The 16778-nt window shown below is 33.2% G+C and overlaps 2 protein-coding genes across 3 annotated transcripts; one reads left to right on the top strand and one right to left on the bottom strand.

The window, feature by feature from the left end:
• The first annotated feature begins 191 nt into the window (after positions 1–191).
• On the top strand, positions 192–3110 carry LOC110800949 (uncharacterized). Of its 2 annotated transcripts, none has more exons than XM_056837159.1 (3): positions 192–485; positions 641–738; positions 2469–3110. In XM_056837159.1, the coding sequence occupies exons 1-2, from the start codon at positions 408–410 to the stop codon at positions 728–730; spliced, it is 168 nt and encodes a 55-aa protein (XP_056693137.1). In that variant the 5' UTR covers positions 192–407; the 3' UTR covers positions 731–738; positions 2469–3110. The 2 variants fall into 2 exon arrangements, with proteins under 2 accessions (XP_056693137.1, XP_021861959.1); XM_022006267.2 differs by having other exon boundaries at positions 225–485; positions 2587–3110.
• Positions 3111–3436: 326 nt separating this feature from the next.
• Positions 3437–10008, bottom strand: LOC110800947 (protein MAIN-LIKE 2). The gene is made up of 6 exons (XM_022006265.2): positions 9851–10008; positions 6402–6515; positions 5675–6319; positions 5392–5559; positions 4915–5307; positions 3437–4431 (listed from the first exon to the last, which is right to left on the bottom strand). The coding sequence occupies exons 2-6, from the start codon at positions 6492–6494 to the stop codon at positions 3634–3636; spliced, it is 2097 nt and encodes a 698-aa protein (XP_021861957.2). The 5' UTR covers positions 6495–6515; positions 9851–10008; the 3' UTR covers positions 3437–3633.
• Positions 10009–16778: the final 6770 nt, after the last annotated feature.

The following is a 16778-nucleotide window of genomic DNA, read 5'->3' on the forward strand; positions in this document are numbered from 1 at the left end:
AAAATACAAAGTAGAATCTTCTAAAAAAAAGTTTAAAAAAATAAAGTTGGCGGGAAAAATCGCACCAGAAAATAACACGTGTCATTCCTGATGTCTCTTTTAGTATATAGTAATATAGTAATAATAATAACTCAATCGGTACTTAACCCGAGTTTGATATATACCCAACTTAAACTTGGCCCTTGTTGTTCAAAAAAAAAAAAAAAAGTTGGCCCTACTCAACACGACTCGAATCGAACCCAAGTCTGTCATATCTGTCCTGCTTTGGAGGGTAAGTGGGTAACCCAACAATACCGCCTCGAATCTGACCCGACCCTCGTTAACCCGGCTGGGTCGAAAGCTCTAGATCATCAAATTCTCTATAGGGTGTTAATGGTTAAGCCACTTCTTGATTGTTTAAACAAACAATGGAGTTCCAAAATTTAATCAAAGACAAGAAATTTTGGTTCGCTTCCGTCTTAATTGCTTGGGCTGCTGGACTTCAGGTAATTCCTACCGACTTTTATTTAATTATTAAACTAATTTTGAATTCTGCACATTTTGAAAGTTTCGCCATTGATTATTATCATCAATTTTTATGCAATTTCTGTTTCAATTGTTTTTTAGAGGTTTTTTGAAATTTAATTCTTGGTGAATATAGGGGCATATGATGTGGTTACAAAGGCAGGATGCTTTCAAGCAGAAATTCGGGGATTTAAACGAAAGTGATGATCAGAAGAACTTAAATTGAATGCTCAGGTTTGTTTTAAATTAGGGTTTACGGGTTGTAACTGGTAGTATTGACAAATTAGTGAGAATCGTTGTAATTTTATTGAATTGATTTTACAAATTAGAATTAATAAATGATCTGTTATTGTTGTTTGGATTGCAAATTTTATTTATTACTTCGGATTTAGAAGCATGTTCGTTTGTTCGAGACGGTAGGTCGAAGAATCGATAGTAATAACTGATTTTGCATCCTGTAAATGATGGAGTAGTGTTATCCTTTTGATTAAGATCTAGATGAGGTTGGAAATTGAGTTCAAAGTATCTAGTGTGGTGGAGTTTTTATTGGAACTTGTACTTTTTTTCTAGCCTCTACTGGATGTTTATTGTCATGATCGAGATTGGACTTTTACATGATACAGACTGAAAATGTGTTGTAAACTTGTAGTAGTAGATTATTTTCTCTCAGTTTGGGTTATTGCAGTTTGTTTTATTGACTTCCGGTAACAAAGAAAATTGTTGTGAAGTACACTATAGAGCTTTTCCTGTCCTGCTGGTTAGCCATTGTTGTTATCCTCAAAGTATAATCTTAGAGAAAGTTGTGATGATTTGTGGGAAAAGTATGTATGAACAAATTATTATTGGAAGCTCACTTTGATATTGGTAATTAGATGATCCTGCAAATAAGTTTATTTCAAGTTCAATTTGGATATTATAGTGCGTTTAAGATAAATATAGTTCAATTTAATTCAGTATAAAAACATCAGAGCCAAACTAATTATTTAAAATTCAGTTATGAAAGGTACTTTGTGAAGTAACATACACAAATCTTTGAAGGTATCAAAACTAGTGTAATTTGGACCTATACACAATAAAATTAGTTTGGTTCACTTCTTCACAAAGAAGTTCAACTGAGGTTAGCACAGAGTCGTTCCAGTTAAAAAGAACACACTATTGTGCAGCGTTAGGCGCTGTTGAAGTCTGTTTGAAGTTTGAACAATAAAATTCTTTCAGTTGCTCATCCCCGAACCTCGAATGAAGGGTTTCTGGTTAGTGAGATGGTGACATAGTATGAGGGTTTGCCAATTTGTGCAAAGAAAGGTTACGAATCTCGACTTATATGATACAGTTGATGCTTTCTCCCTCCATGGATGTTGTCAATATAGTGTTCTATTACAAGATATCAGGTGGTTGATTTATTGCCTAATTCAAAATAATTGTCTGGTGAAGTTTAGAATACTACTTGGTTGAAAATAGCAAGAGAAAAGAAGGGAAAGAGAAGAGGAATGAAAAAATCGAGGGTATTGGTGAGATTGCAGATTTCTATTGATTGCAAATTTTCAATTTATAGAACTGAAGGCCTTTATTATAATGCAATGCTATCACTTCACGTAAAATACGTCTCAGATGTATGTTATCTGTTAAGAAGATTCTGATGGGTTGATGGCAGAGGGTCCTATTTGAAATCTGGTGTTTGAAATGCCTTTCTGAAAAATATATTCAATTCAATTCATTCTTCGGTTACAAAAGTATTCGTGATTTTGATGTTAGGTTTTAGTTAGAAGTGTTAGCTTCAATTGACACAGGTGAAGTCTAACAAATTTGCTATGTCTATTTTAATATATGCATTCTGCAGATGTGCTTACACTTCTGCATCATTATAGTTTTCAAAGTGTTTCTTCACCTCCATAAAATCTTGGATTCTGGATGGAATTTTGCTATTGATGTGAGATACTGATATTTGATTTATATTGTTGATGTAGAGTGATTGATCTCTTGGACCTCAAAACCTCTTATTGTGAATAAATCTTGGTAGGAGTGGTTTAAGTCGGTGAAGAGTCTTCTGTATGGAGCTTTAATCTTGTACTCTCTTTGATACAGATTCCTGCCATTGTTCAACCAGTCTTGAGAAAAGCTCCAGTCTGGCCAGCAAATAAAATCTCCAGCTCTTTTGCCAGCATGGATGGCAAATGTAGATATTATCCTTTATCCGAAATTGTTGGGTGTATCTTTTTGCTAGAAGCAATCATATGTTGTTAACTAGACCCAACTAGATTCAGTTTTATCTCGAATATCTACTTGACTTTTCAAATATTATTGGAAACTATTTAGTTTATTTGGGAAGAACACCAAAATGAAGAGTTTGGAGAAGATTCAACTTCCTGGAAATGATATCTGATTTCCTCTTCCTGGATTACTTCTTGAAGGTTCCTTGTGTCGTGATGGAGTTACTAGATCATTCCAGATCATTCCAGATCATTATCAATCTTCTGGTTGGTTGATTTTGTGTCAACTTTAGCATAGTTTGCTTAATGAATTTGTAGGTTACTCAAATTAAAGTTATGTAACTCGTCTCAAGACCATTTTGTATTTTGATTAAATCAGATGGCTTGAATTCCCGACCACTAGTTTGTCTATATTGTTTCCTAATCTCAGATGTTAAGACAACGTATGATGTAGACAAGATTCGTTCTCAGTTGGGTACCACCCCTTTAAGACTTTACCAACTAAACTAGTTGACATCCACAGATATTTAATGATAAAAGTTTGTCTCTCCCATTGATGTTTCTATGTGCAAGATAAATACTCTGAACTTTCTCAACTGCAGACTGAAATGAGTCAGGAAGCTGACCTATTCTCCTCTATCTCATAGATCCACTTTAACAATTTAAGAACATACTCGTAATTAACTAGTGTACAAAAATACAAGTTCCCTACAAACCCAATGAAGTGAGAAGAAGGCTTCATCAATCCATTTCAATTTTGGTAACAATAGTTCAGCAAAGTCAACTGTGTGATGAGGGTTTGGATTGTACTGACGGAAAAACATAGATCAGTAATCCAAGTAAATTAACAGGCTGCGGAAAAAATGTTCTACGTTTTTTGTAGAAACCCTGTAAAAAATACACCAGAACTACTCATGATGTTTTAGTTACCATCCCGAGAAATATCTTGTATAGTTACATGAGATGAATGAGGAAGTACCTCCATAGCCATCTCTGAAGAATCATGATGAGGAGAGGAGATGTTATCCTCTCTCTGAATCAAGTTAGCTCCATGTTCATCAACCTTGGTGTCTTCTTCGTCAGATAGCTCACTGGGTTCGTCTTGATCAGCAAAACCTGAAACCAAACCATTTTCATCATCATCAAACTTTGTGTCCTCGTCAGATAGAGGGCGATCATCAACGAAGTCTGATGGCTGTAATCCATCACAAGAAGCCATAGCAGTTACAACTCCATCCTCTTGCAAGCCTACTACTTCATTCACAGAAATGCAAAGATGAGATTCATCCATCTCTTGTTCATTTACATTTGCAACATCTGTATAGCAGGGGAGTTGATCATCATTCACTAAACCATCATTATCTGGGTGATGATGATGATGCATCTGTTCTACATATTCAATACCAGTTGCAGCATAATTTGGTATTAATTCCCTACTTATGATATCTTCCTCGCACTGCTCCAATTCATCCTTCCGCCTTCTTTTTCCCATTCCCGTTCCCTTTCTTCTGACCTTCTCCTTACCCCTACTACCTCTCTTGTTACAATTCTCATTTTCTGGTGATGGTGATGCTGCTACTGTCACCACACTTCCTGCTTGGTCTCGTAGACACTCATGAACCACATATCTTATCCTTGTTATTGAGTGTATTTGCTCGTTATCCAATCCTTGTAGGGACATTGTATCTGCAATGTGTGCCACTTCTCGGAGTGTTGCATTCTACAAATTTTGTTTGAAAAAGCAGAAACATAATTAAAGACAAAAACAAGGAATAAAAAACAAGAGAGATCAACCAAAGCCAAATATCTTCCGAAAAAAGAAAAGTTTTCTTTAAAATATCCCTTATTTATACCATGTTCCACAACATTTTCCCTTGTTTTCAACTACAGTTAACCACACATCACAGTTATTATTCTAATAACAACTTACAACCCAAAAACACTTCACAACCCCCTTACTATCTAAAAATATCACTTAATCATCAACAAGATTTTGTCGTCTTTGGATAGACATTTGGAACTTACTCAGTATTCAAGAAAAAGAAAGTACAGGCAGTGGGTTGTAGTATATTAGTTTGCTAAAACAGAAAAAAGAAATTCAAAACAGCGGCTTTGCATAAATCATCAAGAATAAATAAAGCATGAATCCAAATAAATTTCTCTTTAATACGAAGTATGTCATTCAAAAAGAAGAAAATATTACCATTCTTTGAAACTCGGATGCAAGAGGAATCGGTCTTCCAACGAACCTACGTGTAATTCTCAAATACCAATGCATATATTTGCTATCATCAACATTTTCTCCACTTCGCAAGAGATGGAAATGACGCTCTGACCATTCTTTGAGCTCCAACTCCATTTTTCCAGACAAGTCCACCCCGCCATCAACCCCACGGCTCTTTCTTTCCCATCGATCTACTGATTCTGGGATCGGTTGATGTGGCATGCCATACTGCCTCACACATCGATCTGGTAGGTGTCTCTCTGCCTTATCAAAACATATCAACATTGTTTTAGACCTTGCCGGAATTAAGCTGCTTGCTATATCATCAGGTATTACCATAGGGTCAATGTTCTGATATGGAAACCAGTCAACCTGAAAGGGGACAGAACAAAAACTCATTGTCATCTGAACATTATCCTGAAACAATAAATAAAAGACTGATCATGGTTGGCGTACATCAGCCGGCTTTAACGAGTCCAGCGCCTTACGGTAGAAGGTTATATCTCGATTTGTAGTTGGACCACTTTGTTTCCCTTTCCACCGAAGAACAAGAGGAAAATTGTCATAATATGAATCTTGAGGAAGTTTTGGTCTGCCAATATTCAGGTGCAGGTAACTCCAGCACTGGAATACAGTAAAAGTTTTAAAAAAAACCACGTATAAATAGAAAAGTCAAGCTATCTTTAAGAAATAAATAGAATGTAAAAAGAAATCTTAAGAATTGTAGAATTGCAAGTACCTGCAATAGTGTTAAACCGCCACTAACAGTGCTTTGAGATCTGAGTGAAGCATTACCAAGTGCTCTATACAAAAAAGCCAATGCTGCAGCACCCCAAGCGTATTTCGCACAATGATCAAAATCCTCAAACAGGGGAAGGTACATCACTGGGACCTTATTACCGGTAGTAGTGGAAAAAATAGTACTTCCGACAAGGTAAAGAAGATAAGCCCGGGTATAACGTTTTACATCTTCAACTGATGCATTTGCAGGACAACGTGAGAAGCATTCTTTCAGCCAACTAAGCTTCACCATTCCCCCACTTGTGTATCCAGAATCTGGTGCCTTCCCAAGATATCTTTCACATACAGCATCACATGAAGTGTATGTGACTCCTATAACAGGTTCACCATCAATTGAAAGTCCAAGTAAATAGGCAACGTCTTCAAGGGTTACAGTCATTTCCCCAACTGTCAGGTGAAATGTGTTGGTTTCTCGGCGCCATCTTTCAACTAATGCAGATATCAGGGGATTGTCAATGCTAATTGCAGGAATGAATTTCAAGTATCCAAACCCAGCCTTATCAATATACTCGATCTGCTTTTGTGTCAATACCCACTGATTGAGCTTTGAAGTGTGCTCATGACATCTAAGTGCACCACGCTCCTGAACATATCCATTTTGGATTGTAAGCAAACATGGTATTAAAGGACAATCTGTGTCGGCAAAAACATTGCCATAAGTTTACCTGCCCTTCCCAAACAGCAGAAGACACATGCTTCTCTTGATCATACAGCACAGAATCGTCTAGAGGTCCTGGATTGAATGCGTAAAGCTCCATCTACTAGAATAAAATCAGAAACTGCGGCAAAAGGGAAACCACCATGTAGATGAAGACTCAAAAGCTTGAGCGCAAAAATGTATAATGCTCCAACTTCTCATGGTCAACTATGAAGCAAACAGAATTTCTAAAACTCTTTCAAAGGACTTCCTTTATTATGAATGCATTATGCATGAAAGGTAATATTAAGTGGAAGGCGATATATAAGCCAACAAGCTAACTCCTCTAGAGTTGTCAAAAAAAGGAACGACTGAAATAGTAATACAAAGAATAACCTCAATAGCACAAAAATAAATAGTCGGCTAATGAAAGCAATGCTACAAAAGAAAAGGAAAAGAAAAAAAAGAAAAGATCAAAGTAATTGAGTGACCTAAATGAAAAGCACTAGGCTGCACTACCCTTCTGCCGTCATGCTTACAAAAAAATGAAAAGAAAGACAGAACACAGAAAAACGAAAAATTCAATCTAAATTATTTAAACTCAGAACTGAATTCCCTAAAAAATTCAAAACTGAAAAAACAAAGGCTGAAAACAGACACTAACTGAGCAACTGACCCCAACAAATGTAACGTCTACTTAAGAGGGCAATAAGACATCCCAAGTTTCAGTTCCTCCAAATATTTCAATCTTAAACAAGTCACTGGCAGTTAATTTGTAGAACTTCTACTCCGTATTACTTAACCCATCACATTCACATGGGACCTAAAACGCAAGAGTGTTCGTGGTATTTATGAAGTTCGACTTTAATGCTCCTGTACTTCATAGATACTTTTCATACTTTGTTATGGGAACGTCTCAAACTGTTTTTCACCTTTAATTTCCAGGTTAAAAAACGCCAACTTCATTCCTTGAATGCCCTTACGAGCACAATCCCAAAATGACACTTTTTCAAAGAATAATATGCACCCTCGGCCCTCCTGTCCATTTTATAAATATTCAACTATTGCATACCATGCTCCACCTATATCCAAACCTAAATAACTGTGCCATACCATATTGTGAAAAACAATAAGAGATGGAGGTAGTAAATCTTAATCAACTACCATTATACTACCTCTGTTTCATAATGTTCTGAACACTTTCCCTTTCACAAAGGTCTTAACATTGTGTTTTATACTACTTTCAGACATAAAATTTACTATATTACCCCAACATTTATACTTTTCCATGCACTTTCTCGTGCTTTATCTACCTTGTTCTTACAATCATCCACCTGCCTTTTTCTTACAATCGCCCTCATTACTCTTTCTCTCTCTCCTTTGTCTATTTGTGCAGATAGTGAACGTTAAGAACATTATGTAACAGAGGTAGTAATTGGTATACCAATTATGCTTCACAAAGTACATTGATTGTAATCAAAGCAAAAAAATAAATTAGATCATCAAACACACAAGACTTTCCGTTAAAATTGGCCTCACCACCTGGAAGTCTGCAATTCATTATTTTAACCAAAACCAGCTCTAGAAATCTTCTCCATCATTCAGTAACAATATTTCCGTCTTACTGATTAACTATCACCTTCCAAACAGATAGGAAAATGAGATGGTTATAGCAATGATGTAGAAGAAAAACACAGCTCATGGCCTGAAGAGAAAAAATAAAAACAGTTCTCCAAACATCTGAACTGCTTACAAGTTCTCTACCATTAACTCCATATGGCAATAAGCATCGGAAGCCTTTTCTTTCTATACTGCTCTCTGAACAATACTATGAGCTAGTCAATAGCAGTCTTAATGTACTATTCTCCAAAACCGTAAGGCAAGAAAAGAAAGCATTCGAAGCCAATTTAATAACTACTTACTACTTACTTAGTCTATCCCATTTACATTATGATTTCCATTTTAGGATTTTCCAGAATATATGACATAATACAAAATGGAAAAACCATAGTCATTTTCACTTTTCATAATTGTCCGTTTTAAAGAAAATCAGACTTGGATCAAATTGATATTTTAAAGTTTGGTTGAAGTACATCTTAGGAAAACTCTTATTTAGAGGATATGATTTTTGAAATAGCAGCCAAAATTTGTGCAAAAGTCAGTTCTTTATATAAAATGGGATAGAGGGAGCGGGGAGCATATCATCAAAGTAAACAGAAGTTTACAAACAAGATACATTACTAGCAGAAAAGAACATTTGCCTAGAATGAAGCAAGTGATTTCTCTACCCCTAGCTAACACATGTAGATTTTGATCTTCTAATCAGATTGGATACACGTCCAAAAAAAACTCTTTTCCAACATCTAGGAGAACACCCAACAAGTATGTGGAACTATGGGTGCTTATAACCAATGAGTATTAAAAAAACATAATACATAAGACATTCTATGGAATAGTCACATTAAAAGCAGAGGCAGCAAAAGCATTGTTCATGAGAAACAAAAACAATGCTAACCTAAGAAAGTTCATTGTCAAGAGAAGCATCATACCAGTTTAAAGTCCAAAAAGAACCCCTCTAATCCTACAAAGTACCCACATTCTTTATATTACAGAGTATATGCTAACCTCCATCTCTTTAACCAATCAGGCTTCCAAATATATTAACAATGGAACTAGTAAAGATCCACAATTTGCTTTTATAAACTAGTTCTAGTGTCCATAAAAGGTTGCCACCTTTCCTAAAAAGTAGTAACGGGTTCATGATTTCGTTTACCATAATTACCAACACGCCTCTACCCAGATTACTCAAGTGATACGGTGAGTTCAGGATTGTCATTTATCGAATCATGTCACTCCCTTGATAGCAAGAAACCGAGGCAATCAGATTATTAGTTTAGAAGGGATTACCAAACAAACCGAGATAAATCAATGAACACTATGAGAAAGATAAGAGGGCCGAAAACCGATCCCTAGTTTATCCAAGTTGGGAGCATTCTCACAGTCACATTACATATCCAACCAGCAAATTAATCCCAAGTTCAACAGCCCAACTTTCTAACAAACTAAAAACCTCACTTCTTGGCCAAAAGTACACTATTCAAAGTTCATACCAACAAAGTTTAATTTTAACCATCATACATGTCATAATTGATCACAATTCTCAATCAGAATTTCTTATCTTTATCACAATTATGTACTCGTACTTGTAATAGGAAGAACAATACAATTTAATTATACCATTAATCTATAAAACCCCATAATTGGACATAAAATAAAATCAAAAAATCCGACCTGAAACATAAATAAAGGCATAAGGAAAATGTTCAAGAGATCAAACCCAAAACCCAGATGAAATGAAATAGATGGGATTTTGGGGAGAAAAAAATAGGAATTTGAACACTGAAAAATAAAGATGAAATTAAAAAATGCAAAGAATAAAAATGGATAAAATTAGAGAAAGAAAGAGAGGAAATTAACCTGAGAAACTGGCGGGAGAAAGGAGGAAAATTTTGAAGGTGAGAGGGGGGCTTGTGCTGCGCGTTTTGTTAGGGTTTGTGTTGAAACCGATGAACTTCACTTCTTCTAAACCTCCATTGCCGTTTTGTGTACTCGATTTGTTCTGCGTTGTCGTTTTGGGCAAATTCCTAATGTTCTCAATTGTCGTGGCAATTTTGTAAATAAAACCAGAGTGTGTTACGTTTGCGGGGAATTTCTCACATTAGGGAGTAAGAACTTTCCGGCTCGTTTTCTATCAACTAATAGAGGACTATCGCACGGTTTACATATTTCAACTTTAAGTGCAAAGTTAAATTAATTTAGAAAAGAAACATGGTAAAATAAATAGATTTTTTTTTTCCTTTTCACGCATCACCTGTAAGTTTATGCTAGGTATAAAAATTATTGAACATCGTATAATATGAGAGATACCAATTCTCAACCTGGACCGTTGAACCCGTTGGGATAATCCGATCGTTTAGAACACGACCATTAATAACCCGCGAGCCGGAACCCAAAACCCGATCCGATTATATTCAACCTGAACCGACCGGAAAATATTAACCCAATTAAGATCCGATACCCGATAACAAACCGTGCCGCAGCAACCCGATCCGTTTCAACCTGAACTGAATGTATATGAAACTCGCTAATGACCTCCGTTTCAACCCGAACCGTTTGAATCCGAGGAAAACCCGTTTACAATCCGAACTGTTTTAACTCGCAACCCACTTATTCCGAACCGTTTACAACCCGTAACCCGTTTAATTTGAATCGTTTGCAACCCATAGCTCGTTTAATCCGCTACTGATCTTAAATTCTTAACAGTTTTAAAGTTATAATTTGGAACCGAATTCACCTGGCCCAAAGTACAACTCTCTATCCATTTTATCTCGCTACTGATTTCTTCACATTATATGAACCAAAACCGATAAAAACCTGAACCGTTATAAACTTGAACCCGATTGAACCCAGCTATCCTTGTTCAACCCGGCCCATTTCAGATCCAATATTAATTTCAAATCCTATCTCATTTTTATAGTGTTACTCGTACCTATTTTGTTACTTGCCCCATCTCAAGTTTATTCTCTTGAAATCAGGTGTGATCAAATCCATAAATTTCAATTAGGCCATATTAGATTTAATCAGGTCCAAGTCCACTAAGTTTAGATAAGTTCAGGTAAATTCGAAAAAAATTATTTCAAATAAGGTGAAGAGAACGCACCCAACCTCCATTTTTCTTTGATCCACTCACTTATAATAAATAAATAAATATGTGGAATATAAATGATAGAACGAAATTATGTTGGATAAAACTCAAAACCAAATCAAACCCACCACATCACTACAAAGAATACAATTTTATCTCTATAAATGTCCATCACTTCTTATATATGCCCGTCTAAATAGGATGGAGACAATCAAATGTTTATTAAACTGGCTTCACCGATTTTATTATTTTAATTGTGATTTAAAATATTTTATGGGGATATGGAATATAATAATATTATGGAATTGAGAATACTCGTACTCGTAAAGTCATAAGATTTTATATATTAGTTGATTTATTTGGTGATAGTTTTCATATTTTTATTCATGTATTTCCATTTAAATAATAAATAGCGGGACAACTACATATTTCTTAAAATGTTCATAATTAAAATTAAAATAGCCAATAAAAAATTGTGACTAACACCGAATTGTTGCAGTTGTCAAATCGGTTATATGTTTTTTCATAAAACAATTTAACGCCGCAATTAAAGTAAAATTTTGTAAACCGTGCATCACACTGGTTTTATTTTTTCAAATATGCAAGATATTCATAATTTCATTTTATAAATGCGTGAGAATGTACCATGAGATTGTATAAAAGGATTAAAGGAGTATGCATGTATATTAGTAATGTTGTCAATAATATTATTGTGTATAAAAATATTGCACAAAATTGCATTCCATATAAAATGTTCATGATACGTTATTTAAGTAAAATATACTGAGATAGGACTATGTCAGGTAGCTAGTACTCCGTATGATTAAGATATTAGGCATGAGGCTGACTACGTAAAACATTGATGTATTTCATGGAATTTTCATATTGATAAGTCATTGTTAGCATGAAATGTAGTCAGCCTAATCTGACAATAATGTATCTATTAATTAATTTATGTTTTATATATACCTTTTTATACTCCGTATATAATAAGATAAACAAATAAAAGAGCGACTCTTGTCAGCACCGTGCATGTAGTCAAATTTGTAGTTTGAGGGAAACATAACATAGGAGTATTAATTTATCTATACATAAATATAACAATCTTTTAAAAGGGAATTCTTCATAATTTATACTTTTACGTAAATGTAAGAATTAATTGCAGTAGCATTAAGCAAATGAGCTTCAACAAAATATTGTGAATAGTTTTCACCATTTTTCTGGACACTAAAAAGTAGAAATATTGTAAACTTTTCCTCGGCTAAAATGTTTGAAATATTAAGAGCAAAGATTATTTACATGATCTTGTATCCTGCTTCCCTTGGTAAATACGGATTAATAAACTAAAATATTAATTTGACATACAAAAAAATTATAAACTAATGTAAAAATATCAAGGGAGATTCTACATATATATATAGTGACCCTTTTTTTTTATCATACATAGTGACCTAATGGTATTGAAAATGCTACATATGTGGAAATCTTTTATTTTGATTTTCTATCTCATGGTATTACCAACTTAATCAAGGTGTCCTTGACATATTAGTGTCCTTAGTGTATGTATAAGAGTGATAATTTCTCCGCTATATATGCCAAGCATATTAAGTTGAACAATTAAGTATATTTACTTTATTTCCACATTTGCAAATACGCATAACTTATTGAAATATTTAGTTCGTATATTCCTATACGTATATGTTATTAATAATCTCAATAAAGAATATATGCATAATAAACATTCCTATACAATGAATAATTAATATTAATCGTATTCCTATTATACTATTAAAAGTATTCGAGAATAAAAGTAATGTAGTTTGCTAATTAAATATTTGTGCCTTCAGTTATTCATATATTTATGGTTAGTAAACTTCATGAGGTTATACAATTTTACCTTTTTTTGTTGACAGCATGTTATACCTATACTCTTATACAAGTTATTGCAGCACAATAAATCATGTTTAGTAATGCATATTTGCAAATGTTTACTAATGCTTGTTAACAACATATTTGACATACCATAATTAAGTTTTTATTTTAATTGTTTATTACGTTATAAGAGAAGGTAAATCAAAGAGTGACACTTGTCAGCTCCACATTAATTTCCTCTTTTTTAGTATAGTATATAGATATCTCGAAAATTTTGTGCAAATATTCTACGATATTAAAATAATGAAGTAGGTATTACTTATTTATAATATTTGACTGTCACATGGATTGATATTCTAACAAATTTGACTATTATACGGTAATATCTTAAAATTCCAATAGCTTAAGATTCAATTATCTATAAATACGTACGTTATTTTCTATTTTAATTCACCTGTTTAGTTAAGTTCTTGTCTTCAAGATTTGTTATATCAAATAATATAGTACGTACTTGTCATACAATATCATAATAATATTCTTTTTGGGATTGGTAATCAAGATTTTTACCATAATGAAAAGACGTTAATACATATCCATATATATTTGTCATCCCAAAGAGGTCTTCAACTGGATTGTGAGCATAAGTAAAAGATATAGGCCGGATATTCGATATTATAGGATATATTTTCTTTATTAGCAATCACCTAATACGTTAATTATTATAATAAAAATAATACTCCCTCCGTCCCATATTAGTTGTTACAGTTACTTTTGCACAAAGTTTTAGGTGATAAGTGGTTGTTTGGTTATCAATTATTATTTTATTGAAAAAGTAGATGTGATAGGAGTTATTGGGGTATTTTTTTAATTGAATGAGAGAGGGTATAGGGACAAAATAAGTTTTAGTGGGAAGAGAGAGACAATATAATAATTGTGGGGACATTCCTAATTTAGAAGTGTAACAACTAATCTGGGACGGACGAAAAAGGAAAGTGTAACAACTAATTTGGGACGGAGGGAGTAATAAAATTTAATAAACATGGACACTTTCAGCCTCATAATGAGTGTCTTGTATTTTAGTAGAGTATATAGATAGATGGAGATAGATAAATAGGCATATAGATAGTTAGATATAGATAGATAGACATATATAGATCTATGGATTATATACCATAATAATTGCATAATATTTGCATATTTGCTTAAAAATAGATTATGCATATACGGAGTAGATGATATAATAGATATAGATATAAATGTTTACATACATTTATAGAAATGCTCTAGTAAAGTAAAAATATTGCTAGAAAGAATATTGATGAATATTTGATTCTTTAAGGATCTTTCTATATTAGTTATTATTACCATAAAATTCATTAAGTTAAATATGACAAAAACAAATTATTTATTAATTAATTTATATTAAAAGAGAGGCGAATCATAGGGTGACATTTGTCATCACCATATTGATTTCCTCTCTTTTAGTATAGTATACAGATGTGTAAAACTTTAGTAGTCTTCCAATATAAATGTGAAAATGTGAAAATGTGATAGATGTCATATTTTATTTACTTATTGAATGTTTGCAAATTTTATTTCATTGTAATTATCGGGAGTTTAATCCTCACTTTGAGCATTTTGAAGGTAGAGATCTTTTATCCAATTACTCTTTTCCCTACTTACAAAATGTTAGCATGTTTAATTTGGGTTTGGTTAATCTGAGGAGCTCGACGATGCGGCATGTAGTGATGTGTTTATAAACACATTATCGAAATATGCACGTCACAACTCACAAGTAGCAGGGTTATTTATATACTATTTTTATTTTTTTTATTTTTATTTTTATTTTTTTTTGCAAGGTAAGATGAATAGCCTTACCGGGTCGGAACCCCGCACGGGTCAACCCGCCCGGATTAGCAAGCTAGACACTTTGAGAGTGGGGGGAGTGATAAGGGGAACCCTCCCTCAAAGTGCCCCTAGTGGGGATTGAACCCCCGACCTTTTGGTTGGAAGGTGGAATCCTTTCCACTAGGCCAAGACACACTTGGTTATTTTTATTCTTTATACACCATTGTTCTTTTTTCATACCATTGTTCTTGTGCTTAAACCATAATAACATGGGTATGGTATACCATTGTTTTTATTTTTTTTATATCATTGTTCTCATTTATATACCATTGTTCTTATTTATATATCATTGTTCTTTTTTATAAACCATTTTTCTTTAATTTTTTGATACCATTTTTAATACCATTGAAAGTTCAATATATTTACAAAAATTGTCATGTTTTGTATTTGACAATACATCACAACATGTCAGTATGTTGTTTTTACTTCCTCGCCACCTATCACCCTCATCCATCAAATGAAAGTTTGAGGTATCAAATACGAAGTATGAAATTGACTTGATGTCTTGTCAAGCCGTGATTTTGCAATATCTTTGTCATGTTTTTTACTTTTAAATCCTAAACCTAAAATTTTTAAAAAGGAAGAAAAGTCTAATTAGAATAGTGTAATGACTGTCATGCATCTACAATATTTCTTCAAAAAAAAATCTGAATTCTCCTATGAATAGTGATTTGACGACTTACCTTACAAAATCTAGTTATGATTTAGCCTCATGTGTTTAATTTCCAAAGTTTTCGGAAAATTTGTCAAATATAACTCAATAGAATTGTCTATTTGTCAATTACAACCTCAAACTTTCAGATTTGTAAATTAAAATCTTAAACTTGTCGTACCCTTCACTTTAAAATACAACCTCGGGTATATTCCGGCAAAATCAATCGGTATTAACATGACGTCATTAATCTATTTAAAACCCAATTACATGATTTCCTAAAATCACAGGCTTACTTTCTCAAGTTTTCTTTGTTGCAATCATATTTGAAGCTCTTTTGCAATCAAGTACGATGTTTCATATAAGTTCAGGTTTCATTTAGCAAAGATAACGCATACTTAAAACATGGATAACTATCAAATTAAAAAATAAAAGGAAAATAGAAGGAGAAAGAAACACTAACAATGTGTGTACTTCTAGAATTAAAGTGTGTTTTCTCTGAAATACCAAACATTAATCATGTAAAGACATTATTGGATGGAACTTTTGAGATTTCACATTCAAAATTCAAAGCCTACGAAGTATATGAAGATGGCAACCAACATTTTATCTAGAATGAATAGTACTTGTATGAAGGTTCTTAGAACACTCATCTATCTAGTTGATTGTTAAACAATCTCTAAAGCTTTATAAAATACTATTAAAATCCTACTGAAGACTAGTCAGCGATCATAGCTCTTACTTAAGCTATGACCTCAGCTCAACCCGGCGGCAAGTCTGACATGGGCACTTCTGGAAGTCCAACTGCACTCACTTAAGATGAAGTGTTTGACTGAAAATCTTGTATACGACGAGTGTATTGTAATCTGCAAATGAATAAATTAAGATTTTATTTTTTTTTATCTTTAAAAATTTATACACATAGTAATAAAACCCATTTTTATTAGTTATTACTTAAATGAAATAAAATCTTAAGCTTCAAAACAAATACTCTCTTTGTAATCCCCCGTAATTTTATACATTTTATATTTTTATTTTAACGTATAGTTAATTATATTTGAATAGAATTTACGAATTTTAGAAATAAATATTTAATTAACGAATATTTATTTTTATACGTTTTAAATGTTTTAATGATTTATGCAATGTAAAATAATTTTAGAATTCTATGTTGAAAAGACTTTGAATTTCGAAAACACATTTGAAATTGGGAAACCAAGCCTAATCGATTTTGGATTCAAATACTAAAAGTAAATCCTAATCCTAGC

The sequence above is a fragment of the Spinacia oleracea genome, chromosome 1 (genome assembly GCF_020520425.1).
Source record: "Spinacia oleracea cultivar Varoflay chromosome 1, BTI_SOV_V1, whole genome shotgun sequence".
In the NCBI taxonomy this organism is placed as follows: domain Eukaryota; kingdom Viridiplantae; phylum Streptophyta; class Magnoliopsida; order Caryophyllales; family Amaranthaceae; genus Spinacia; species Spinacia oleracea.

What these genes read in the sequence shown, in the direction of transcription:
- LOC110800949 (XM_056837159.1), top strand. Translation starts at nt 408, where the DNA reads ATGGAGTTCCAAAATTTAATCAAAGACAAGAAATTTTGGTTCGCTTCC. An exon ending in CTTGGGCTGCTGGACTTCAG is followed by an intron (nt 486 to 640) that starts GTAATTCCTACC and finishes TGGTGAATATAG; the next exon opens with GGGCATATGATGTGGTTACA.
- LOC110800947 (XM_022006265.2), bottom strand. Translation starts at nt 6,494, where the DNA reads ATGGAGCTTTACGCATTCAATCCAGGACCTCTAGACGATTCTGTGCTG. An exon ending in GCGGTTTAACACTATTGCAG is followed by an intron (nt 5,560 to 5,674) that starts GTACTTGCAATT and finishes ACTGTATTCCAG; the next exon opens with TGCTGGAGTTACCTGCACCT. An exon ending in CATCCGAGTTTCAAAGAATG is followed by an intron (nt 4,432 to 4,914) that starts GTAATATTTTCT and finishes CAAAATTTGTAG; the next exon opens with AATGCAACACTCCGAGAAGT.